The 27,020-nt window shown below is 38.9% G+C and overlaps 1 protein-coding gene and 1 long non-coding RNA gene across 5 annotated transcripts; both read left to right on the top strand.

The window, feature by feature from the left end:
- The first annotated feature begins 853 nt into the window (after positions 1-853).
- LOC117297395 lies at positions 854-2,546 on the top strand. Its single transcript, XR_004519879.1, has 3 exons — positions 854-895; positions 1,850-1,906; positions 2,458-2,546. It is a non-coding gene; the product is annotated as an uncharacterized LOC117297395 (long non-coding RNA).
- Positions 2,547-6,380: 3,834 nt separating this feature from the next.
- On the top strand, positions 6,381-23,800 carry LOC117297932 (adenine DNA glycosylase-like). Of its 4 annotated transcripts, none has more exons than XM_033781120.1 (13): positions 6,381-6,624; positions 8,659-8,780; positions 9,911-10,021; positions 10,411-10,455; positions 10,809-10,994; positions 11,629-11,726; positions 12,154-12,298; positions 12,964-13,060; positions 14,192-14,301; positions 15,352-15,430; positions 15,990-16,141; positions 21,851-22,054; positions 23,137-23,800. In XM_033781120.1, the coding sequence occupies exons 3-13, from the start codon at positions 9,965-9,967 to the stop codon at positions 23,233-23,235; spliced, it is 1,272 nt and encodes a 423-aa protein (XP_033637011.1). In that variant the 5' UTR covers positions 6,381-6,624; positions 8,659-8,780; positions 9,911-9,964; the 3' UTR covers positions 23,236-23,800. The 4 variants fall into 4 exon arrangements, with proteins under 4 accessions (XP_033637011.1, XP_033637012.1, XP_033637010.1 ...); XM_033781121.1 differs by lacking the exon at positions 6,381-6,624 and adding an exon at positions 7,094-7,247; XM_033781119.1 differs by lacking the exon at positions 6,381-6,624 and adding an exon at positions 7,094-7,422.
- Positions 23,801-27,020: the final 3,220 nt, after the last annotated feature.

The raw sequence follows: 27,020 nt of genomic DNA, 5'->3' as shown, positions 1-27,020 counted from the left end.
AATTTCATGGCACTGCTTACCGTGAGCAAAGAATCAGCGCTTGCGGAAGCAGGGAATTCTGTGTATACGGCAAGCGTATTTCATGGGTTAGCGGCGAATTTTGGCTTTTGTGCGTGCCTACTGCACGTTTCTAGGCATTCTACGCTTGAAAGGCTAGCACAGAAAGCCGGTTATAAACAGCTCCAGCTGGGCCCAATTTCATGGCACTGCTTACCGTGAGCAAAGAATCAGCGCTTACGGAAGCAGTGAATTCTGTGTATAGGGCAAGCGTATTGGGAATAGTGTCATCAGTGGTCATTTCAACTTGGTTTTAGGTGGTTCCTCAGATGTTTAACCCAGGAGGGGGGGGGGGGGTGTCTGGCGGGCCCAATTCAGCAAATCTCAAGTCTGGCGGCTGATACTGGTATTAATTATAGTATTATTGGTCCTTTCTCTATCTGGTCATTTCAACTGCAGTTCCTCTGTTGTTTAACCCAGGGGGAGGGGGGGGGGGTTGCAGGCCAATGCAGCGAAATTATTGTACTACTACTAGCATACTTGTTGTTATTAAATTATGGGCTCTCACGTTTTTAAAGAATACCAGGTCGACGCGTGGGGCCAGGGCTGGAGCTCCAGAAAGGGGGAGTTTTTAGAATTATGTATTTCAAGAGGCGGTATCACTGAGTATGGATTGAATTTTTGGTGCGTCTTCATAAACTCTTGGAGTATCAAGAAGACGATAGGCCTACCCATGCCGGATTAACATGAGTTGAGATTTGTGAGTTTGGTGTTATTTACCGAGCTTTGTTTGTTTTGATTGACTGTTTGCAGGGAAGAGGTTGAATCAAGGAAGAGGCTGAGTGAGAAGAATGCAGAGGACTTGAAGCATATGGATAAAAGACGAAGAGACAACCAGGTTATTACAGTTTGGAGAAATCTTTCCATAAAGCTTTGTCCTTTTTCTTGAAACTGTACTTAATTTTGGTCCAATTCCAATCCATCAAATAATGTATTTATTTGTTTATTTATTTATTCACTTAGGCTTTAAAAACTTCAAAACACACAGCAACAATAAGTAGAAATGTGTAATTTTTACATTATTAGTAAAATAATTAGAGACATATCAACAAAAAGCAAGCAGAAGCCTATAGGGATTGCCCAATAGGGAACCAAATCACTATCCAGTTCTTGAATTGGTCTCAACGTTTTGACTAGCTTGCTATAGTCATCGTGAAGAGATTGACTCCGCGGTAGTGCAGTTAATTATGATCCTATAAAGCTAAAGTAGTTGTCCCAGCCAATTTTCTATACCTTCCGCCCGGGTATAGTTACAAAGCAGGACAGTTCTTTTCAGAACAAGTCTCTCAAAAATCTGATAATCTACTCTTTGTGGTAGTAGAATAAAGAAAGACAGTTCTCTAAGAACAAACTCTACCTGGCAAGTAGAAACACACATGGTGTTACCGCAAACCAAATATATATTGATACCTCACCATGCAATGCCTAAATTCTTTTGTACCCTTTTCACTGATGAAAGAGGTTTCTAAAAAAATAATTGCCTTGTTAGTGATTTCCAATCCATGTTTAGTTTCACCTCACATGTAGGTACTTGTGAAATTTGTGTGTAATTTCTTTTCCCAAAAGACTTTGATGCTTTATTTGTCGTTAAAAAGACAAATAGTTAATTATTTTCTGCAAATTATTTATTATGACCCATCAAAATGAACTAGGCATATCTGAGCTTTTAAGGAACTGGTGGTTCTCAAATGTAATACTGTAAAAAATTAACTATGCCTAGTGATCAAATGCACGCAAAACGTGCAACTACACAGCTGATGTAAATTTGTCCGATATTTGTCGTTTATTTTAGGTTGCGTAGAGAACCCTACTGAAGTACTTTCGACGAGCAGTAGCGTCTAGACAAACAGTAAGTACAGTCTTTCTTATGATTTTTCTCCTGTAGATGATCAGCGTAAATAGAAACATGAGTCTTTAACCAATAGTTCTTTTCCGAACCAACACTACTCATAAAGAGATTCACATAGTGTTATCGCAAAATGTTCTTATAGTTACAATTCCACCATACAAAGTTTCAAATCCTACTAATGGTGGTGGGCATCAAATAGGTGGGGGTGGGGGGGTGACAAGGGGAGGGGGGGCACAGTATCAAATGGCCCCCATCTTTTTGACCACCTTAATCATAAAGCCCAAGTATTGCACTGTGTAAGACCAACCCTGTGTCTCGCCATGGGCATTAATCCTGGGGGCTATAAGGATGACACAACTTTTTAGAAGGGTGGGGGACACTATATCAAATGTCCCCCCTCAAAATTTACCAAAGATTGCACCACAGAGCATCTAAAATGCAGAATTTTCCCGTGCCTATATCCGCTTAGGGCTTAGATGAAGTGTCATTTTTAGTAACAATACAAAGTATGAGAATACTAGTGAATTCTTTTTTTAAACCCTGACTTGCAGCTGCCCCCAAGCCGGTTTCCAATGCATCAGCTTTCTACAGTAGAGGGCGCCAGATTGCTGGTTACTCTGCCACGGATGCATTGCTACAATCAAGGTGAGTGCAATCTGCTGAATATTGAATCAATCGTGTGTTAGTTCCGTTTAGCATCGTTGCTTTACGGACAAGAAAAACTGTTTCATATTTTACCCTCAAATTATTTACTTTATGAGAACCTTCATAAAGTATATAGGCCTACGACGACTGTACGCACGTACCAGTTTAGGTTTTTAATTTAAATTGTATAAATTTCTTCAGTTCTGACTAGAGCTTGGTTTACTGGAAAACAACCGAGGAAATTAATGGTGTCTAAAACATAAAACATGGATTATTTCAAACGCTACCCAAAATTTACTAATATATTTATAATGCACAACACTGCAATGAGAGTTCCGACCTGCGTTTACCGACCGTCGCATTTATACACACTTCATGTATGACATGTTGATTCGACCCCTACTATAACGTCCGTCATATTTTATCTATAAAGCCTATTAAAACAAGTTTGCTTAATTCAACAATTAAAAACCATAATACTGCAAATACAAAAGACCATGACAAACTTGCATTTAATTATCTGATCACAGTGGAAAAATAATTGTTTTAGTAACCTCAACTTATTATAAATATTGTGTTTGTTCTCCTGTAATGTTACATTTTGTTAATTTACTTCAATAAACTTGAACTTGGCATAATAATTGACAGCCGATACTTGACGGACGTTGCTATGACAGCCCACCCGTGACCACATTAAGATGCGAAGCCTAACTCAAATCGCTCAAAATAGTTCAATAAGTATTTCCAAGCTTTATTATGTCCCGATTATGTCTTCAGTTCTTCAACCACATTACTACTTGTGGAAGGAAGCCCTCAAAACGACCGACATCGTTTTTCAAAACAGCGCCCTCCGGTGGCAGCTTGAATACCGCCAAGGCCGATAAATTTGACCAAACTTTATATAATTTCCATGAAAAGTTCCAATAATCTTCTTGATATAATACGTTTTATGCAAACATTATTTGTAAAAATATACCTCATCATATTTTCTTGGACCCCCCCCCCCACCCATACCATGTACTATCAATGCTATGGACGCGGGTTTCGACCTGCAACTTCCAACCAATGGACGAGGGTCTATAATAATATTAGATCATGCCCTGGCTTATTAAACGGATGAATGTTAAACCTGTACAAATTGAGTTATTAAATCTACTGGATTAATTGTTTTAAAAAACTTTAGAAAAAAAACCTCAACAACGTCTTTGTAAATAGTAATTTTCAAACACTGGCCGTCCCGACCTTTATCCACGAATGGCGCAGTGTATGTATAGGCCTACGATCTACTACCATGTGGTGTTGATACCCTAAGCACCGTAGTAAAACAGAAAACTGCCATCGTTCCGGATTTTACCCACCGCATACCGCACAACGTATGATTGTACAATCTATGTGGATTCCTTAAGCGTCGTGTAGTAAAACATAAAATAATAGTTCCGGCTTTTACCCACCGAATACCGCACAACGTGACAAGCGTCGTACAGAAAAACAGTGTTTTAATTCCTCTAACATGGTTTGTTTAACTGATAAGAATAAAACTGTGAGTGATAATTTCGAATTTTACCAACAAAATGATTTACTTCATGGGAACCTTTTTGAAATAGTTATATTCATTTTTGTTTTTACCCATGTACACCGATGTGTGTTATGCCAGAGTTCTGTGAAAGAAATCACAGACACATTACTCGGGTGGGATTCTTTGAGTTTCTTTTTGAGTTACTACGACTGCACGCACGTACAGGCCAACCCTTTTCACGGTTCGAACCTGAGCTTGATTTGCTGGAGAATACATCAATAATGAATGACATTAAGGCCAAGAAAATAATGCTGTCGAGAACATGAGTGAGTAACATGAATTGTTTCAATCGAAACAACATATTTTACATGGTTTGACTGCAAAAATAACTTCCACGGTGCAAAGATTTGACTTTGAAACATGAGTTCCGACCTGCAACTTCCAACCATGCCGGGTCGTGAGTCGATTCAGAAATAATGCATGCCCAATCAGCTCGTGTGAGTTCCGACCTGCGTTCTTTATATAATCTATACACGACATGTAATTGACATTTTACATAATGTACGATCAATGCTATGTCAACACGACGCAGGTTTCTACCTGCACTTAACTTTCTTTTCCACATTAAAACAAAATGATGACAATATTATATGAAAATAACAGAAGAGATGGTTTAATCAAGTAATAGTTTTTACCATAGCAGTAATCAACTTGGATGTGGAGGGGGTCTCAAGCTTGTTAAGTAGTGGCCCCCTTGTTACAATTATAACAGATTGGAAAATAAGAACAGAATAAACAACTCACAAACAAAAACGAGGGGTCTTGTGTCATAAGAAAAACCCCATAACAAAACACAAATATCATAATACTGATATAGATTAATGAAATAACCCCATGAGAAAAATATATGTTATTCAAGAAATCTTTTTGTAAACAGTTTTTTTAATAATTATTTTCGTCTAAAGTGTGATGGACTAGAGATGGGGTGTCAACAGAGCTCCATAGCTTGGGCCTCGCATATTTCACACTTATTTTATAAGAGTATAAGATTGATAAAATTCATGACACTGCCTTGTGAAGTGATGATGAATTTTTTTATTTTGTTTTTAAACATAGAACTGATGGAATTGGGCGAGGTTTTTAAAAAAGTTGATGCATGAGAGAGCAAAGCTGGAGAGAATAAATTTCATTAACTTTTAAAACAAGGCAATTATAAAAAGGGGATTATAAGTAACTGTTCACGAGCATTACATTTTTTTTTTTAATAAATAAGTCGAACTCTTGTCAGGATTCTATTAAAGTATTACCCCAAGAAAGTGCATCATAAAAATAAGGGTTGATGTACATAACCAAATTCATTGATACATACAGGGGAAAACAAAACAAATTAATTTTAAGCTTAGAAATAATACAAATGTTTATAGAAACGGCTGTGGATGCATTGATTGATATGCTTATAGGCTAGGCTAGCCCACCTTGTTGAGCTGTTAATGGCTCCGCTTTTAACATCGGTCTCATCACTGTCACCATTAATTACATGCAGTGATGAGACCGATGTTAAAAGCGGAGCCATTAATAGCTCAATAAGGTGGGCTAAGGCTAGGCTGCCCTGAATGACGGTTAACCGCGAAATCCTGAATTATTTTTAAAACATTTTTTTTCATAAACCGAACAAAATCGTTTGAAAGATTATTTAAACAAAACTGCCATCGTTCCGGCTTTTACCCACCAAATATAACGAACAACGTACGGTGTGTACAACTTGTAGATCCCTAAAGCACCGTAGTAAAACAGGAAACTGCTATCGTTCCGGATTTTACCCACCGCATAACGCACAACGTATGGGTGTAGAATCTTCGTGGATTCCCTAAGCGTCGTAGTAAAACATAAAATGATAGTTCCGGCTTTTACCCACCGAATACCGCACAGTACAACGTATGGCCGTGTGTGTACGATCTCCCCCCTGATACAGAAAACCAGAATGAATAAGATATTAATTGACAAGCCATTCCAAAACTTGTAACATAGATCGCCACCTTTATATAGGCCTACAACTGATTTATTTACACTATTACAAATTAAATGGACAGATTCTTCCGACCTGCATTGTGCGACCGCGTAGGACTGCAAGCAATGTGAGTTCCGACCTGCAATGTGCGACCGCGTAGGACTGCAAGCAATGTGAGTTCCAACCTGCATTGTGCGACCGCGTAGGACTGCAAGCAATGCGAGTTCCGACCTGCATTGTGCGACCGCGTAGTACTGCAAGCAATGTGAGTTCCGATCTGCAATGTGCGACCGCGTAGGACTGCAAGCAATGTGAGTTCCGACCTGCAATGTGCGACCGCGTAGGACTGCAAGCAATGTGAGTTCCGACCTGCAATATTATAAGCGACCATCCCATAACCCACGCACCGCCCGATTACGAATACAGTGCCACTTTGCGTGCGTCTGTGTTGCATAGTCTGGTACCTGCTGTCCGATTTGTCCGTCATGCGATCAACAAAGTCAGTCAAATTTTAATGTTTTTGAGTTCCAGGAATAATCTTTTGCACAGGTTAGTGAGTAGTTATAACAAAAACTGATGTATTTGACCATTCCAACTGAGTTCCGACTTCAAATGCAATACAATTATCCGAAAAATTTCATTTTTTTAGCAGTTCCGGCAGATCAGGCAGATCAGGCAGTTCCGGCTTTTACCAATTGCCCACAATTCTGCCTAATAATTGTTGTAATATTTTCGCTTAAACTTGTCTACAGAATTGACTCTTTTGACGATAACAATCTCGAGAAATGTTGATTCAATTTAAGCATCCACAGGACATTGAACGATCGATTGATGCACGAGTAAAGTATTATTTGGCCAAACTGCTTGACATTTCATGGAAGCTGCCATCTTAGGTCAAAGGTCATGTCTGAACTTGCGCAGAAGCATTTTCTCTCCTGGTAATCGGTAAGTGCATGCGGATTGCTGCATAATACCTTGTCACACCAGTGAGCACTGCGCATGGTGTTTTCATTTTTCATTTCGCGCGAAATCTGCACGTGTGTTGCATAAGTTCTGCAAGTTGTGTGTCACACTGTGATCAGTGTGGGTGTGTCACTGATGTGTGACAGGCCAGTGTCGTTTTGTTGATGTTCGGACTTCTTCTTCGTAAAACAAAGAGTTTTGACAGTTTAGTAAGTTATTGTTACGCAATGGGAAAGAAGAGAAAGCCAACTTCGACAAGAGCAGTGCGGGAAAGTTCACTTTCTTCGGAAGGTTCAGATTCAGACAAGAAGAATGGAAAAACATGCAAGAAGAAAGTAGAGGATCAGGAAGAAAAAGTTTTGAAGAAGAGAAGGTTGCAGGAAGGTGATAATCATTGATCGATAGTTAGTCAGTCATTTTATTAGACTTGTTGGAATATTATGCTTTTTAGTTTTACTGTTGGTTTGAGTCTAAGGGACTACACCTAAGTACATAAATGCTAACTGGGGAAAACTGTTCGTATCCTGCCAACACATTCTATAAATAAACCTTCACAAAATTAAACGAAAAAGGAATATTCCATGTTGGTAAATTAGATGGCAGGATACAGAAACTTTTCCAAAAGTCGACTTGTCTGATGGTTGAAAGGACAGTCTGTTGAGTTGTCCGAGCCGTCAAGTTTTCTGAACAGTCAAGTTGTCCCAACAGTCGAGTTGTTTCTACCATCGAGTTGTCCGAACAGTCGAGTTGTCCTAACAGACAAGTTGTCTGAACCGTCGAGATGTCGCAACAGTTGATAGTTGTCCAAACCGAACAGTTGAGTTGTCCGAACCGTCGAGTTGTCTGAACAGTCAAGTTGTCTTAACTGTCGAGTTGTCTGAACCGTCAAGTTGTCCCAACAGTCAAGTTGTTTCTACCATCGAGTTGTCCGAACAGTCAAGTTGTCCTATTAGACAAGTTGTCTGAACAGTCGAGTTGTCCCAGCCGTCAAGTTGTCCGAACAGTCAAGTTGAGTTGTCAAAACCGAACAGTTCAGTTGTCCGAACAGTCGAGTTGTCCGAATAGTCGAGTTGTCTGAACCAATTGAGTTGTCTGAACAGTCAAGTTGTCTGAACAGTTGAGTTGTCTGAATCTGTCGAGTTGTCCCAACAGTCGAGTTGTCTGAACAGTTGAGTTGTCCAGACATTTAAGCTGTCTGAACAGTCGAGTTGTCCGAACAGTTAAGTTGTCTGTTAACCGTCGAGTTGTTCGAACAGTTGAGTTGTCCAGACATTTGAGTTGTCCGAATAGTTGAGTTGTCCAGACAGTCAAGTTGTCTGAATCAGTCGAGTTGTCCGAACAGTCAAGTTGTCTGAACCGTCGAGTTGTCCCAACAGTCGAGTTGTCCGAACAGTTGAGTTGTACAGACAGTCGAGTTGTCTGAATCCGTCGAGTTGTCCGAACAGTCAAGTTGTCTGAACTGTCGAGTCGCCAACGGTCGAGTTGTCTGGCATTTAAAAATATTGAGAAATGCTTGATTCTCTTCAAAATTGTCTGTACACTTACAGATTTTCCAATTAAAGTTCCCTAATAAAGTGAAAATGGTTTATTAAGGCAATTTATGCCAATTTTTTATTTCAGATAAAATTGAGGAGCCAAATTCCTACCATCTTTTTACTGAATCTGAAGATGTCAGACGGTTTAGGTTGAATCTGCTACAGTGGTATGATGAAAATAAACGAGACCTTCCTTGGAGAAAATGGGTAAAGATTAAGTTTTCTTTTTTGTCATATTTTTATTATAAACCACATGGGAAACTTACTGGGTAAATTTTTAAATGATTTGGAGTCAGACAAAGACAAATTTACTAGAATGGGACTCGAACCAACGAGAAAAAAGTTAAAAAGATATTGACAGAAAGTTAATCTGGAGTTCATTGGTTCGAGTTTTTCTCTAGTAAATCAGTTTTCTTTTTGTTATTAATACGATATAGAAAGTTCCTGCAAATAATTTAACAATATTACCAGAAGATTTTGTCAATATCCTTTAATCAAAGGAATTCTTGTTTGAAAAAGATCATGAGGGATTTGGGCAGTGTATTGTGTTACACGTATCAATGAACAAATGGTTAGCGGTAACGCCATGTGTATTGTTGCTGGGTAGATGTTCTTTTGAGAACTTGTCTTGCTGTATACTGCCTCTAACTGAGTAGATTATTTGGAATTCGGGAGACTTCTCTACTGCCGTGGAGTACATGTACATGTTGCGGAATTCAGGCGACACTTATCACTTCTAAAAAGAACTGTCCTCCTTTTTTAATTACTATGTACCTGGGCGGAAGATCGGAATTCGGCCAGAACTATTATATCCGCTTAGTGGATTGAGGAACCTTCTTGTTATTAAAGACAGTGGACACTATTGGTAGTTATCCAGTCTTCTCACTTGGTGTGTCTAAAAATATGCATAAAATAACAAACCTGTAAAAATTTGAGCTCAATTGGTCATCGAAGTTGCGAGATATGAATGAAATAAAAAAAATACCCTTGTCACGCAAAGTTGTGTGCTTTCATATGCTTGATTTAGAAACCTCCAATTCTAAACTTGAGGTCTCAAAATCAAATTCGAGGAAAATTACTTCTTTCTCGAAAACTACCTCACTTCAGATGGAGTCGTTTCTCACAATGTTTTATACTATCAACCTCTCCCTATTACTCGTTACCAAGTGAGGTTCTATGCTGATGATTATTTTGAGTAATTACCAATAGTGTCCACTGCCTTTAACTTCACTGCCTTGGAGTGAGTTCTTAAATGGTCTCAACATTTCGACTAGCTTGCTCTAGTGCATTACCAGAGTGTTGTGACGTTTGTTCCCCTTAAATTTTTTGCTTTTAAGGCAAGTCACCCAAACCCAAACCAACGAGCTTATGGTGTGTGGGTTTCAGAGATCATGTTACAGCAAACACAAGTAGCGACAGTTATCGACTACTACAACAGATGGATGATGGTGAGTAGAACTAGAAGCAAGATTAGTTCTCTAAAATATTACAGGGTTGAAAGGGCATTTACTTTCATTGGTAAAATCTTGAGGTACAGTGATGGGAAACAATTTTGGGCACCACAGCCAAGACCAGGGCACCAAAGGCTAATCGCCTGGAATTTCATCTTTGAGAGGGCAAGGCCATTATTCATTTTGCCACTTTCATGGTAACGTGTGAGGTATGTGGGAATCTTTTAAGGGGCACCAAGGCCATGGGCAAATGCGGGTAATTGTTTTTAGACTTATTAAGTATTGTGTACATTACTTGGTGTGGAAGGTCATACGTCACTTCTAAGACAAATGATTAAAATGCTCATCTTGGCAATAATTTCCCCCTTGTGCCTCATTTTTTACAGAAGTGGCCAACCCTTGAAGACCTTGCAATATCTGCAACACTTGAGGTAAAGCTACTAACTTGTTTTCACCCAATTTACTTGATGTTTTTGTTTGTTTGTTTGTTTGTTTGTTTGTTTGTTTGTTTGTTTGTGTGTTTGTGTGTGTGTTTGTTTGTTTGTGTGTTTGTTTGTTTGTTTGTTTGTTTGTTTGTTTGTTTGTTTGTTTGTTTGTTTGGGGCGCCTCAAAGTGCTTACTATTTATTTCCAGACATTTTTTTTAAAAAGTTTTCTGTATTAGTTTCAATGTCATTCTAAATATCTCCATGACAATATATCCCTAATTGCAAGATGGAAATGATGGCAGCTCTGCAAATAATGTGAAGGGGGTAAAAGATATGTCTTTTTGCCGTTTCTTTCAGGAAGTCAATGAAATGTGGTCGGGTCTAGGTTACTATTCCAGGGGGAGGAGGCTGTTTGAAGGAGCTAAGAAAGTGGTAGAGACTCTAGGGGGAGTCATGCCAAACGATGCAGAATCACTCATGAAACAGTTGTCTGGTGTCGGCAGGTACACAGCCGGGGCTATTGCATCCATTGCTTTTCAAGAGGTAATCAATCAGAATAATTGTCTGCTTAAACACCCGTTTCAGACACTAGGCGCTCCAGAGTTGGAACGAACCAAATTCTGAATTAAGTACATGACAAGTTTGACGTCTGAAACAGTTGGGAGCGACTGGACGCGCTAGAAGTCGAAAGATTGACTGTTGCAGTCGGTAAGAACAACTCTGGAGCGCCTTGAATTGGTGTCAGATGTCGATCTTGTCATGAGCCAAGCCAATGCAAATATTATGTTAAATTTACCTGTCTAACCAAAATTTATTTGGGTTGTCCTAGAGTAGTTCCTAATCTATTCGGTTTGGCGCGACTCTGGTGCGTCTGTCTGAAACCGTTGTCACTTGCCAATTAACTTTCCTTTTAAAGGGAGGGTAGACCTTTGGTAATTACTCCAAAATTGATGACCATAAAAACTTACTTGGTAGGTACTGCAGCTGTTGATAATGTATAACATTTTGAGAAAAAATTTCCTTCAAATGAATGTGGTTTTAGAGAGAGCGATATTTTTCTGGTAATTTAGTGTGAGTGTAAAGAGTGTAAAGAGTGATTTTTATTTTGTCTGTTTCTGGCCTCCTTAAATTGGAACCTTTTTCATATGTGGAAACCGGTTTGTTTTGTTGTTGGCAGAAAACTGGAGTTGTAGACGGGAACGTTATTAGAGTGCTGGCAAGAGCGAGGGCCATTGGTGCCGACTCAACGAGTGCAGTGGTGCAGTCAACAATCTGGTAGGCATTCAAATGATGTATTTTCCCGCCATTTCTTATGGAATGGACTTAACCAACCTGAGCATCGGACTCAAGCTCTGGTGTTTCTGATCATCAGAGAGCGTGGGTTCGAGTCCCAGTCGTGACTCCTGTATTCTTAAGCAAGTCACTTATAACCATGATGCTTCGTTAAGGTGTGGTCCCGTGTGTTATTCAACGCACCTAAAATAACACAGTGCACTTCTCGAAACGAGTAGGGGTTCGCCCTTGTGTTCCTGGCTGGATTGGCAGCATATTGCGCCACAGCACATTGTAAACCATTACATAGTGCTTTGTAAATTGAGTAGGTCTCATAATTCAAAAACGTAGTCCCACACCTTGCAGGAAAATACTGAATGTGTGCTTAGATGAGCGCCTAATAAAAGTTGTGTATTAATATTATTACCAGGTCACTTGCCAATACTCTCGTAGATGCGAAGCGCCCGGGTGATTTCAACCAAGCTATGATGGAACTTGGCGCGACGATCTGTACACCCAAAGCGCCCTCTTGTGACAAATGTCCGATCAAGAAACTCTGCCGGGCCTACCATCATGTAAGAAAATATCTAAACAATTTATTAGTCATACATGTATAAGGGAAGGCAAACGCTTGGTAATTATTTATGACATTACATCTGTTGGTTAGAAGCCTACAGCAGCTTTTGATAGTATAAAGCATTTTGAGAAATATGTCACTTCAAAGTATTGTGGTTATATGTAAAAAAAAAAGTATTGCCCCAATTTTGAATCTGAGACTTACTGTAGTAACACTTATCAGATTTTGTATTTCGGATTTTTTTTCAAAAACGCGACCACCTTTTGAAATTGTGACATGATAGTTTGTTGTGTAAACACCTACATTTATATGGAATTAAAACAATGGAATGGTTCAAAAAAACAAAAGGTATGCTTCGCTTTTAAGAATTTGTGCTATATACTGTATTGAGTGTTACATCCAATGTTTAAGTTGAATAACTGAATAAGTCAACTGGAAGTATACAAGTTCCAACCCCCTTTGTCCTCGTTTCAGACTTTTGTGTCTGCAATGGCTCTTAACCCTGTGATTACAAATTGGTGAAAAGAATAAAACCAAATTCATATTCAAAGATTAATTTAATTGTTAAAGCGCATGCATTTGAAACCAACAAGTTGTATATTGATTTCATGTATTTTAGACTCATTCAATCAAAACATTTACTATTGGGGTTTTATTTTGCAGAAGGATAGAGTGCAGTCATACTATGAAGAAAAACACAAAGAGGAATTCAGCTCCTTCAGGGTGAAGCAGGAAGACATTGTGCCCGACATAGAATGTGGTCAGTAAATAAGGGAATTAAAGGGTAGCGACGAGTTCTTACACGGCCGTTTAAAGCCGGCAGGGTCGAATTGCCGTGTGATAAAGGCCCGAGCCTTCGCCTTTAGCGCACGGCAACGACGCTGCAAGGTTTTAAACGGACGTTTAAGAACGAGTTACTACTCTATTATTCCCATTCATAAATGCCCTTTTGTTAAAAAAAATACAATTACAGACACTTTGACAGTTGAACTTCCAAGGTTTGAAATACTTTTTTTACAAACTCTGTGAAGAGTCTGTTTGTTGCGCGTGGGTTGTGTATACGCGCGCGTGCTTAGAAATATACTTTTTTTACAAACTCTGTGAAGAGTCTGTTTGTTGCGCGTGGGTTGTGTATACACGCGCGTGCTTAGAAATAGATTACGCGCGCGCTTAGAAGTAGATTATGCGCTGTTACTCTTAGCTATGAGTTGAGCGTTCCGCGTGATAATGTTGCGCGCCTGACACAAGGAAGCCAGCCAGTTATAAACACTGGTCATCATCAACTGTTTAAACACCCCTACATGACCACTCTCCACCAATAGGATTAGAAAAACTGTCTGGGTTATTTATGAATGAATGTTAACCCATTCCTGATGGTGTAAAGAAATTTGTTGACTGTACCTCTGATTGTTACCCGACTAAACAAAGTGAATGAAGGGGAAGGGGGGGACCGATACCAATAATTAACTTTGGAGATCCCCTTGATTTAATAAACTTCAATTACCAAGAGCTCCAAAATATGCAAAATCATTTTAATGAAACCCATACAAACTGCACTAAACAAACTTACTCCTGGGCAAACGATATTGTTATTATCATTTATAAAAACAAGATTAAGTTCCCAATTTCATTAATCTGTAAGCACAACAACTTGCTAAACAGAGATTAGTATTGCTAAGCAGAATCAGTTTACCAGCCCAAATTACGTTAAGTTTGCATTGTTGTAGCTGGTGCTAAACTCAATCTTTGTTTAGCAAAGAAACCTGTTGAACAGTATCTCCTGCTTAACCAAATTTATGAAGTTTATGAAATTTATTAAAATTGGGCCCTGTTATTTACTTTTGAGGTGGAATGTAAAAATGATGAGTTTCTCTCTTCCTTAATTTGACAGCCGCTGATAATTGTCAGCTTTGTATACCGGCAAGCGAAGGATATGATGAAGAACTGGGGGTTCTGAACTACCCTCGAAAGCCAAAGAAGAAACCACCTCGACAAGAACAGGTACTAGACATTAGTCATGGTGCAGTCTCCCATTCAAACCAATGTCACCAAACCGAGGCTGGGGGTAATAATAGTCGGGTCCCGTTTTGACATAATGGAAATTAGTAGTAGAAATTGAACAAAGATATCAACAAAATAGGGGGACCCCTAACATAGGGCTACATAGCTCAGTAGGTAGAGCATCGGCACGTTAACTGGGAGGTTGTTTGTTCAACCCTGTTCAACCTCAATTTAAAATTTGCCCTTTCTGTTGCCCATTTGGTTTATTTCTCAATCTTAATTCCTAAGAAAACTGTGACGTCACAATACAAATCACTATGGTGATATCTACAACTTGTCTTACGAAGATCTTAGTACTGGGCCAAATGTCAAATAGCTGCTTAATCACAAAAAGTAGCTTAGTACACAAAATTATGCTTACCGAAATAAGGTTGCCAGCCAAAGTACCATGCCACAAACACACTTTGCGACTGGTAAACTGCTCCTTTTTGCTAAGCGTACAATTGTTGGGAACAATTTTCTGCTGAAGCGGCTGAAATACATAGAGCTGCTTAAGCAGAAAGAATTGCTTCAACATTTTCCGCTAAGCAAATATGAGCAGGAAACAGTCACAGATGGCAAATATGAAATGATACTTTGCCTGGTAACCTTATTTTGCTTAGTTACTTTTCTGTGCCTTAAGCAGCTCTGTGAAAAATCTACTGTGCTGGACACGGGTCCGACACGTGTTAACTAGTGAACCTTTTTCACACTGGAACATTTCAACATGGCACTAAACCGTGAGGAGTGCTTGCCCCGTGTCGAAACTAACCCTGCTCAGTAGTAGGGTTGAGAGCTCCCATTCCATGTTGAGAAGTCTGACACTCGTGTCAAAAGCCGTACATTTCGACACGGATCAGATGTTCATATAGAGTGAAAAGGCCTTAAGTGAAATTGTGACTCGGTGAAATTGGGACGTATAAAGTGATATTGGGACTTAAGTGAAATTGAGCCCAACCTGATGTCAAACATGAGAAAAATTTGGTAATTTGCTGTTTCTTATTTTTTCAGACGGCAGTGTGCATAGTGGAAAAGAAGAGTAATGGCAAGAAGGAACCAGACTATCTACTTGTACAGAGACCAGAAACTGGTATGATTTAAACCTCAAGATAGCTCCATTCATTTTTGTTCCCAATTTATTCTGCAAGTGATCAACCAGGAGGGAAACCAATGGAAATTGACTTGATAAGATTTGGTTATGACTTCTGGCTGACGTCCTGAATAAAGATGAGACAAAATAGGGAGACTGCCAACATTGGGCTAGATGGCTAGTTGGTAGAGCGACACCATGTAGCAGATTCAAATATCTCTCTAGTAAATTCTTTGTTATACCAATTTCCCAGTCAGTTTCCTTGTGGTTTATTTCTTGATACACAAAGAAAAAGTTGCATCCCTTTAGCCCCTAACATGCCACTGCCCAGGTTGTATGATAAACTTTTTGTGATCCCTGGTTCAACCGCTTGATGGTGAATGGCTTCAGACGGGCATCCTCCTAAACAAAGATTCTGAAAAGAATTAGGAGACCACAAACTTTGGCTAGAAAGCTCAGTTGGTAGCACTAGTAAGGTTTGCTTTGTTCATATTCACCCTTTAAAATGTAAATTGGCCGAGTAAGATCAAGACAATTAATTGCTGTTTTTTTTTTAAAGGTTTACTTGCTGGCCTGTGGGAGTTTCCTAGTGCGACAATGGACAGTGATTGCTGGCCTACGCCCAGGAGGGAAAAAGCCATCAATGGTTTACTACGAGACAAACTCAAAATGAAGATTTCTGCGGAGAAAGAAAGGCATTCAGTTGGTGAAGTAAGAAAACTAAATTACTTTCTAATTTTTTGTTTTGTCCTGCACCAATTCATGATAAACACTGTACTCTGTGCTTGTTGAGACCAGTTGGAAACAAATCTACAAACTAAACTACTCAGTTGGGATTCAAACCCATGACCCTGCGTTCTAGAGCGTGCCAGTGCTAAGCAGTCTAGTTCACTGAGCCCAAGCTTTGGTGTTGTCAGCTGCAGAATGTGTGTTCGAATCCCAGTCATGACACTTGTGCCCTTGAACAAGGCACTTGAACATTATTGCTTCCTAAAAAGTTGGGATGGTAGTGCATTCTACTTTACAAGCCAGGCTTCATGTCATGCAAGGGCGTCGGGTTTCAAATTTCACTCCAGAGGAGTTTCCTATAAATAAATAATTATGACACTTTAAATTGAGGTCAGAGACTTGTAATATTTTCATAAGGACTCTGCCACAAAAACAGTTTTTGACCTTGGACACCCTCTGTCATATCTGTAGAAGGATTCAGTTACTGCAGCGAAGGCATTGTGGGGTGTCATGGCCTAGCAGATATAAGAGCACCAAACTCAAGCTCTGGTGTTTCTGTTTCAGCAGAGTGTGGGTCCGACTCCTGGTCGTTACTCATCAGACACTTGTGTCCCTGAGCATGAAACTTAACTATAACTGCTTCTCTCCACCCAAGGGTAAATGAGTACCTGTTAGGGCAGAGATGGTTCTTGTGATTGATTAAGCTTAGTAGCGCATATTTGTTGCACAGGCTGTATACTCCCCAGGGAGCTGAGATGGTTTAAAGGATGAATTAAATGGCCCAGTGAACAGGGGTAATATTGTTGGAACATGGAGGACGCCCGTCGGGTGTGTAAGGCACTATATAAAAAACAATTATTGTTATAAAGGCAGCACCTTTGACCTGAGCTATTTTAATCTTCCTATAATACTTCCATGAATGCTGTTAATTAAAGGCAGTTGACACTATTGGTAATTACTCAAAATAATTGTTAGCATAAAACCTTATTTGGTAACGAGCAATGGAGAGCTGTTGATAGTATAAAACAATGTGAGAAACGGCTCCCTCTGAAGTAGCGTAGTTTTCGAGAAAGAAAACATTTTTCCACTGAAATATTTGAATTTGATTTTGAGACCTCAGAATTGGATTTCGAAATCAAGCATCTGAAAGCACACAACTTCGTGTGACAAGGGTGTTTTTTCTTCCATTATTATATCGCAACTTAGACGACCAATTGAGTTCAAATTTTCACAGGTTTGTTATTTTGGGCATATGTTGAGATACACTTTGAGATACAATTGAGAAGACTGGTCTTTGACAATAACCAAAGGTGTCCAGTGTCTTTTTTAGGCAGCAGCTTCGACCTGAGGTATTTTAATCTTCCTATAATACTTTAATACTGTTAAGCACTGTCACCAAACCCAAGGTGACCGGCTGCCCCTTTAAGGACCTTAAAGACCCATCTGGGTAGGCACATTGAAGCTAACGAGGTTTGATTGATGCGAGACGTCAGCTGATGGAAATACACTCCTTGAATTGAGATTAAAATGACGCGCTTCGCCGCCTTGCATAATACCTACTATGAAAATGGAGCAAATAAAAAAAATTCTGTCTGGGGCAGTCATGTCGGTTCGTTGAACCCCAGTTTCTTCAATCATGTCTTGGGTTCAAGACGTTTTGTCTTCGGCATCGGTGTCCACTTTTGCCCGCTAAAACCCTATTGTTCGTTAAAAATAGTGTCTTAGTTTTGGCTTGTGTGTATCGGTAATCTCTTTAAAGCCATTATACACTTTTGGCACAGAAAAAAAAAAAAGTTCACAGATTTACAAATAACTTACAGGGTTTACAGAAGGTAATGGTGAAAGACTTTTCTGGAAATATTATTCCATGAAATCCTTTACTTTTCGAGAAAACATTAAAACAATTATCAATTCTCGTTGTCGAGAATTACGGATTTATTTGAAACACATGTCAGGACACGGCGAAACGTGTGGAAACAAGGGTGGGTTTTCCCCGTTATTTTCTCCCGACTCCGATGACAGATTGAGCCTAATTTTCATAGGTTTGTTATTTTATATATAAGTTGTGATACACGTAGTGTGGGCCTTTGGACAATACTGTTTACTGAAAGTGTCCAATGGCTTTAAGGATAAAGAAATAAGAAAATGGAAAGCTGTTGAAAACTGCTTACCAACCAAAAGGAAAAACAAAATTAATGGCCTTACATTTTGACCTCATGCAGAGTCTGTCTCAAAGGTTAATTTAATAATGAAATAACACGACAATACAATTTAGTAAACCTACAAAACCACTGATGAAATAATTGTCTGTACCTGTTTAAGACACTGGACACTTGGTAATTGTCGAAGACCAGTATTCTCTCTTGGTCTATCTCAACATCAAACCTGTGAAAATTTGAACTCAATTGATAGTCGGAGTTACGAGATAATAATGGCAGAAAAAGACACCCTTGTCACACGAAGTTGTGTGCTTTCAGATGCTTGATTTCGGGACCTCTAAATCTAGTTCTGAGGTCTCGAAATCAAATTCATGGAAAATTACTTCTTTCTCGAAAACTACGTTACTTGAGAGGGAGCTGTTTCTTACAATGTTTTATACTATCAACAGCTCTCCATTGCTTGTTACCGAGTAAGTTTTTATGCTAACAGTTATTTTGAGTACTTACCAATAGTGTCCACTGCCTTTAAATAAAGATTGCCATTTCTTTCTTGATTAAATGCAATTTAATATAATGTTTAATATAGGTAATTCCTTATACTATATAAGATTTGTGTACTTTTCGTACCTACAGTCCAAAAAGCCTCATGTTTGAGAGTAAGCCCCCCAAAACCAGCTGCTATTACCAGAATTTATTTCAATAGTTATAATTCCCCAAAACATTCCAACCTTATAACCCCATTAATAACGCAATTAATCCCCTATCATCAAGTTCTGTACGTCATAATGTCCTTCTTGTCCATGCACGCAGGGTGATAAATCAGCACTGTGGTATTCACAACCATGAAGCTATACTTTTTATAGCTCCATGGCACAACCAACCCCCATTAACCAAGCTTGTCCAATCCCAATATAATGACACTATAGTTTCATTATATTATGGAAGTCTTGTGGAATCAAATTTTAAACTTTGGTGTTTCTAAGTAGCAGGTTTGAGTCCCTGTCATGACACCTGTGTCCTTAACCATAATTGCTTGGTCCTTCGAATAGGACATAAAGCCGTTGGTTCCATGTGTTGTGTAACGCACGTAAAAGAGTGTATACTTTTGTGCCTGGGGTCGATTTCACAAAGAGTTAAGACTCGTCTTATCTCGAGTTAGGACGAGTAACTCGTAACGCGATATTCTTCGTAGATTATTCTCTGCTGTTCTGGCTCCCACAGTGTTAACGTATTTTGTACACTGGCCTGATCAAGTTTTCTCCTGTACTACTTCTTTGAGCTCCTTCTATTATTAGCTCAGGAGTATTCTTCAATAAAGTTCCTGATACAGCCAAATCAAAGGAGGGTCCCCGCTCACTATATTCTTTTGTTTGTCTTTATTCATCGGTCAACCCTTGTAACACCAATATATTTACATGCTACACAAGGTAGTGATACACTGTGAAGCAGGGGATATGTACGAAAGCCGTTATTAAAAGCAGCATTTCACACTCTGCCCTGCTTTACTATTGCCAAGGGAGTGTGCACCTTCTAGCCCCGTGGATAATTCATTTCATATAATAAAAAAAAATGACAGACTAAATTGACTTTTCATGCATGATAAACAACATATTCCCCCTGGGAAATTATTGTACTTATTTTGGCACGACATGCAAATATTCCTCTCTAACACATTAATTGTGTGGATAATTTGTTTCTAGGAGCACACTTTTTATATTCTTTGTTTGACTGACAAACCTCCCCCCAAGTCCTCAGTTCCCTTTTTCGCTAAAATGCAACACAATCTCCTTGGAGAGCATTGTGGCAAATCTGTGTAAAAAATCTTTTGGGAGTTGTGTAATTGGCGTAGAAAAATTATAAATACAACTGCCATTAGCCATTGAAGTTTTGTCCACTTAAGTTGATGAATAGCCTTTTCCCAACGTCATAGCCATAAATTTTGCAAATTGGTGGATGGCAGAAATACAGACCACATTTACCGCAACAGTTACACAAGTTTATCATTTAATAAAATAGTGTAGACAAATCCCTCCAGTAAGCACTTCTGAGAAGGAAAACAAATGCTCAGCCTCTAATAAAGATATCAAATAATAAACCACAGGGGAAACCGAGTGGGTGAATTAACCGTTGTATGACTTCTGACTGGCAATCCCAAATAAAGATATTGACAAACAGAGGCTGCCAACATATATGGGTTAGATAGCTCAGTTGGAAGAGCACCGGCACGTTACTATATTACCAGTAGGTTGTTGGTTCAAATCCAGCTTTAGTCAATTTGACTTTGTAAACCCCAAATCATACATTCATCAGTGTTCATTGTGGTTTATTATTTGATATCTGAAATAAAAAGGTTGCCTCCCCTGGACAATGGACATGGTATTTTGGCTGATAGCCTCTGGTCATGCTGATATAAGCATAATTTTGTTGTGCTTAGCCTATTTTTATGAAATTGGGCCGCCTGGTCAGCAAGTTCTCAGTAATTGCAACATTCATCAAATGTCATTCCTGATTGATTTATGACGAATCATTGTTTACTCAGTCCCTTCCCGGAGTCCAGCAGGAAAAACAAAACTATCCAAGGTCCCCTGGGATGACCTTGAAAGAAGTTCATGGCAATTACATCGCCATTCCTTGTTGCTTACATTGGTGGTGTATAGTGCAAACCATAAACACGCTGTTGTTTACCCCTAAATGCAATAACTGCTTCATTCAAAATGATCTCCAGGTGGTCCAAACACATTCCTAAAACGAGCAGACGTAATATTCTTACCGTAATATTACTTGCGTCGTGTCTGGTACAACCTGTGAAATAAACTTTTGTGTTAAAATCACTTGACACCTTTGTTACATAACTGTCAAGACCTTCTTGTATGTACTGTACATGTATGGTCTTTCAAGACACTGGACACTAATGGTAATTGTCAAAGACGAGTCTTCTCACTTGGTGTATCCCAATATATGCACAAACTAACGAACCTGTGAAAATTTTGACTCAATTGGTCATCGAAGTTGCAAGAGAATAATGAAAGAAGAAAAAAACACCCTTGTCACACAAATTTGTGTGCTTTAAGATACCTAATAAAAAAAGGCAGTCAGGCTTAAAGTCTTTTAATATTTGAGTGAGAAATTACCTCTTTCTCAAAAACTATGTTACTTCAGAGGGAGCTGTTTCTCGTGGTTTATTTTTGTTTACTATCAACAGCTTGTTACCAAGTACAACCGCTGTAAGTTTTTATGCTAACAATTATTCTGAGTAATTACCAAAAGTGTCCAGTGCCTGTACCTGCTGTATGCAACAATTCCTTCAGTCTAAATGGGGACTGCTCTATATTCCGACACGTAGACGTTCCGAAAACCATGTTCCGAAGCCCCCTGATGACTTACAAGCTAGGGTATAGGGTTATTTGGTTAGATTAGGAAAATACACCAGGGGTGTCGGAACATAGGGGTTTCGTAACATCGGATGAATATTAGAACATACGGAACACTCAAAATTATACCCTCTTTTTTTTCTCCAATTTTCTGTCGCCAGGTGGTCCACATATTTTCTCACATTGAGCAGACGTATTGCGTTGAGACATTTACTGCTTATGATCAGGACATCAAAGAAACTACTCCTATGGCTGGTAGTCCGTCTAATAAGTGGTTCACGGCCCAGGACTTCTGGTCTGGAGCTGTCTCGACAGCAATGAAGAAATGTTTTAGTGCCTACCTAAAATCAATCAGTCCGCCAAAGGTAGTTAAAGAAAGATTGATGTGCTCCTCATAAAAAAATCATTGTTTTAATCTTAAAGACACTGTACCTGTTTATTAATTCTCCATTTTCTCACTTGGTGTATAAAATGCATAAAATGACAAGCCTGTGAATTTTTGGGCTCAAATGGTCATCGAAATTGTAAGAGAATTATGTAAGATAAAACACCCTTGTTGCACAACTTTGTTTACGTTCAGATGCATAATAAAAGGCTTCAGGCCTGAAGTCTTTTCTTGTTTGAGTGAGAAATTACTTCTTTTCAAAAACTAAGCTACTTCAGAGGGAGCCTTTTATCTCACATTGTTTTATACTATCAGCACCTCTCCAGTGCTCATTACCAAGTAAGTTTCTAATAAAAACTTACCTGGTAAATTTTAGCATAATATTTATGCTAAGAATTATTTTGAGTAATTACCAATAGTGTCCAGTGCCTTTATCGGGATGCTCAACATTGGGATTAAAAATGGAAATATTCACAGCTTTGCACACAAATTACTCAGTATAAACTTTCCTTAAAATGTTTTTTCATGAAAATCCTATGGTTTTTAATGTTTAAACAAAAGCAACTAGTTTTGATCTGCGAGTCCAAAAACCGATGTTATGACAGCCGATTGGTCAAATACGGATAAGAGCGCCGAACTCAAGCTCTGGTGTTTCTGTTCCAACAGAATGTGGTTTCGAGTCGCGGTCGTGGCACCACTGTCCCTGAGCAAGACACTTAACTATAATTGCTTCTCTCCACCCAGGGGTAAAGAGGTACCTGTATGGGCAGAGATGGTTCTTGTGATTGATTTAGTTTAGTTGCGCATATTTTGTTGAACAGGCTGTACCGTTTACTCCCTAGGGAGCTGAGATTTTTTAAGGAATTAATTAAATGACCCAGTTACAGGGTAATGAGAAGCCCTTCGAGTATGAAAAGAGCGAAATAAAAAAACAATTATTATTAGTATTATTATTATTATTAGATATTGATGTTCGCTTACTACTTCCAAAGCCTGTATACCGGGTGTTTGTTATCAGAAAATGCTTCAACTACAGTTTTTCTTTGACGTGTTCTGTTTTAGGTGAATTCCAAAAAGATGAAGTTTGACTCCAAAAAGACGGGAGATGCTAAGAAGCAAACGGGTTTGGATTCCTTCTTCAAACCAGTGCAGAAGAAATGATGAACTCAAACTAGGTGACCGGTACTCTTGTGCAGCCCATTCTCACAGCTCTGCTTACCGTTCTGCTTAGCATGGAATTCTATGCTTAAATTCTATGTGTTCTATGCACTAATCTCCTGTCTGTACCAAGTCAATGGCTTATCAGGGTTTATCTCCAGTTTCCTTGGCAATAAACAACTGAGAATATTTCTATCCCCCTGGACAGGATGCCATTCCAGCCCAGGTTACTCCCTAGCTCTCGTCAGTACCCAATTTTACTCCTGGGTGGAGAGAAGCATTTATGGTAAAGCACCTTGCTCAAGAACACAAGTGTTGTGTTACTGACAGACAGGGTCTGGAACCAACATTCGGTAAACTACAGAGCTTGAGTCCACTTCTAGACCGCCCAGCCATGAAACCCCTCAACTTAAAGGATTTGTGCATGTACCAAAGTTCTACTTTAGTTTTCATAGAAAGCAAGGGCTTTGGAAACTTTGTTCAGCTGAGACATGATCTGGGCCCAATTTCATAGAGCTGCTAAGCACGAAAATTTGCTTAGCATGAAATTTATTCCTTGATAAAAACGGAATTATAAACCAAATTTCCATTTGTTGCATATTGCTTGTTACTTGTATTGAGCTGTTGTTTGCTTATCCTGAAAATCATGTGGAAATTTGGTTTGGTAATCCTGTTTTTTTGTCAAAAAAGAAATTTCATGCTAAGCAAATTTTTGTGCTTAGCAGCTCTATGAAATTGGGCCCTGAACTTTGAAAAAAAACATACCAAAAACTGTTTAATATATCAAGTATAAACCATTTTTTTCTAAACCAAATGGAAGTAATCTGTGTATTATTATAATGTTCATATCCACATGGTATGCAATTTTTTAATTACAATACAATAAATTAATATTTTGTTAATGAACATCTGTTGGGCAGTTTGAATTCATAAGTCTCTTTATATGTGTTGTCTATATATTGGGTGCATTCGATCAGCTTTCCTGGGTCGACCCAGATCTGACACCTACGTCTGACCCCAGTGTTCAAGTAGCTTACAGACACTGGACACCTTTGGTAATTGTCAAAGACCAGTCATCTCACTTGGTGTATCTCAACATAATTATGCACAAAATAACAAACCTTGCAAAAAAAAAAAAAATTGAACAAACGCCCTTGTCACACAAAGTTGTGTGCTTTCAGATGCTTGATCTCAGGATCTGGGATCTCGAAATCAAATTCAAATATTTTAGTGGAAAATTACTTCTTTCTCGAAAACTACGTCACTCTACAATCCCGGCCATATCTCGTTGGGCCCCCCTGCCCCCTTTCAATGTTGGTTCCATTTGCCGACTGTTTTCCGAATTACAATCAACATTGAGCGGGGGCGGGGGGTGCAAATATCTTGAATGTGGATGTGAATGGGAAGTGCACAGGGAACTGTTGTATCAGGAAAGGGTGGCCCAAGCATTTTGGCCGGGATTGTAGAGGGAGCCGTTTCTCACAATGTGTTTTACTATCAGCAGCTCTCCCTTGCTTGTTACCAAGTAAGTTTTGTAAGCCCAGCTTCTGTTACACCATTTGGCCTTCAAGAATGACTAATAAAAAACAGACATAGTTCCCAAAGAGCACAATCTACATACACAACAAATGGTGTTACCGCAAACCGATTATGCATTTGATATTTTGTTTTGATAAATAATTCTTTTTAAGAAAACAATGAAGAAGATAGTTTGCCGCATTGTGCCCAACTCAAAATGTTGTCCTGAGAAATCCCGTCGGAGTAAACACAGCTATCACAGCAGAAGTCACTTCCATCTTTAGCCTATAATTTGTAATAAGATTTGTAGCGGCTCCTTTAAAGGTGTGATGTGCTTTCACAGAATATGAGCTATCCCAGTCTCTAAAACTGCCAAATAACATCAAAACCATCTTATACTTGAAATAACAATTTCCACAGGCAAAGGTGTATTGCTGTTCTTCAAAAATACAAGAATTTGTAACTAAATCTGCTTTGGGAAGCGAACAATATAGAGCGAAAAGGTCAAATCTTGCGCATTCGACCATTAACAGTTAAAAACGTGTGTAATGCTTTTCCTGTGCCCGTCGCCATGACAACCTGTTGCCTCCATTTCATCAGTAAAAGCTCTCCGTGTAAACTCACACCCACGTCCAGTTAATTTCGGTGAAATGTTTTGGATACGGATGGCTACAAAATTTACTGAAAATTATTGGTGTCGCCGAAAAGCGGGGCCATGAAAGCTTTTAAGTGTCAGGTTTCCATATACTGTGTTAGGCACTGAACACCACGGTTGATATACTCAAAACAATTGTTAGCATAAAAAACTTACTTGGTACCAAGCAATGGAGAGCTGTTGCAACAGCCAGTTGATAGTAAAACATTGTGATAAACGGTTCCCTCTAAAGTAATGAAGTTTTTGGGAAAAAAAGACAATTTTTCACCAAAAAAAATAGTATAGTTAAACCTACACATTATTTTGTGCAAAGAGTTTTTTTTCTTTCTTTCATTATTCTCCTGACCATTACATGGTGTTCGCAAACCAAATATATATTGATGCCTCGCCGTGCAATGGCTCAAAGCCCGTTATAGAAGTAGTTTGATAATGTAAAAATATATCGGTTGTTATCACGCCAAAATTAGAACTTGAGAAGCGTTACCGCGGCAACGTTTTTTTAGATTGTGAGAAGAAATGTACCCCTGAAATTGGGTCTACCATAGAGCAAGGAACAAAAACTGGAAATCCCTTTCTTTTCTCTAAAAGTGAAAGAGTGAAGAACACCACTCTTTACATTTCGAGTTGTCCCTCAAATGGCTCTTTAAAAAGTGTGGTGGTTATTTCACTCTTTAAGAGGGATAATAATATAACTTCAGGACAGAGTGAAAAATCACCAAACAAGATGCAAACTTCAATCTAAAAGAGTGGAAGACCACTCGAAAAAGAATTGTGTCTCATATGGCTCTTCAAAGAGTGCCTTTTCACTCTTGCATTTAGAGAGTTGTCTTTTAACCATTGGGTTCTTTGCTAGTACAGTTACCAAACTCGCCTTTCTGTGAATCATTGGCTTTAAAGGCAGTAGACACTACTGGTAATTACTCATCATAAAACCTTTCTTGGTTACGAGTAATGGGGAGAGGTTTGATAGTATTAACATTGTGAGAAACAGCTCCCTCTGAAGTAATGTAGTTTTCGAGAAAGAAGTAATTTTCCACGAATTTGATATCGAGACCTCAGATTTAGAATTTGAGGTCTCGAAATCAAGCATCTGAAAGCACACAACTTCGTGTGACCATGGTGCGACAAGGGTGTTTTTTCTTTCATCAAAATCTCGCAACTTCGATCACCGATTGAGCTCACATTTTCACAGGTTTATTATTTAATGCATATGTTGAGATACACTAAGTGAGAAGACTGGTCTTTGACATTTACCAAGAGCGTCCACTGTCTTTAAATTCGTCTACAATTATTACGGGCATAGGGCAATACGCACTTAAAGGCACTGCACACTTTGGTTGTCATATTCTCACTTGGTGTATCCCAGCTTTTGCCTTTAAGAGCTGAAGCGATCAATGTAGCTGTATTATTATTATTATTATTATTATTATTATTATTAGGAAAACAACAGCTGTGTCTGCCACATTAGATTTATTTATCGGTATGATATATGAGCGGACAACCCATGGGAGGGTCGCCCTTTGTGTCAATGGCATCCCAGACATGTTTGCTGTCTTTAGTATCATTTAAAGGCACTAGACACGTTTGCTACTCAAAATCATATTAGCATACAAAA

The sequence above is a fragment of the Asterias rubens genome, chromosome 12 (assembly GCF_902459465.1).
Source record: "Asterias rubens chromosome 12, eAstRub1.3, whole genome shotgun sequence".
NCBI classification, from domain to species: domain Eukaryota; kingdom Metazoa; phylum Echinodermata; class Asteroidea; order Forcipulatida; family Asteriidae; genus Asterias; species Asterias rubens.
This window is presented reverse-complemented; position numbering and strand designations above follow the sequence as displayed.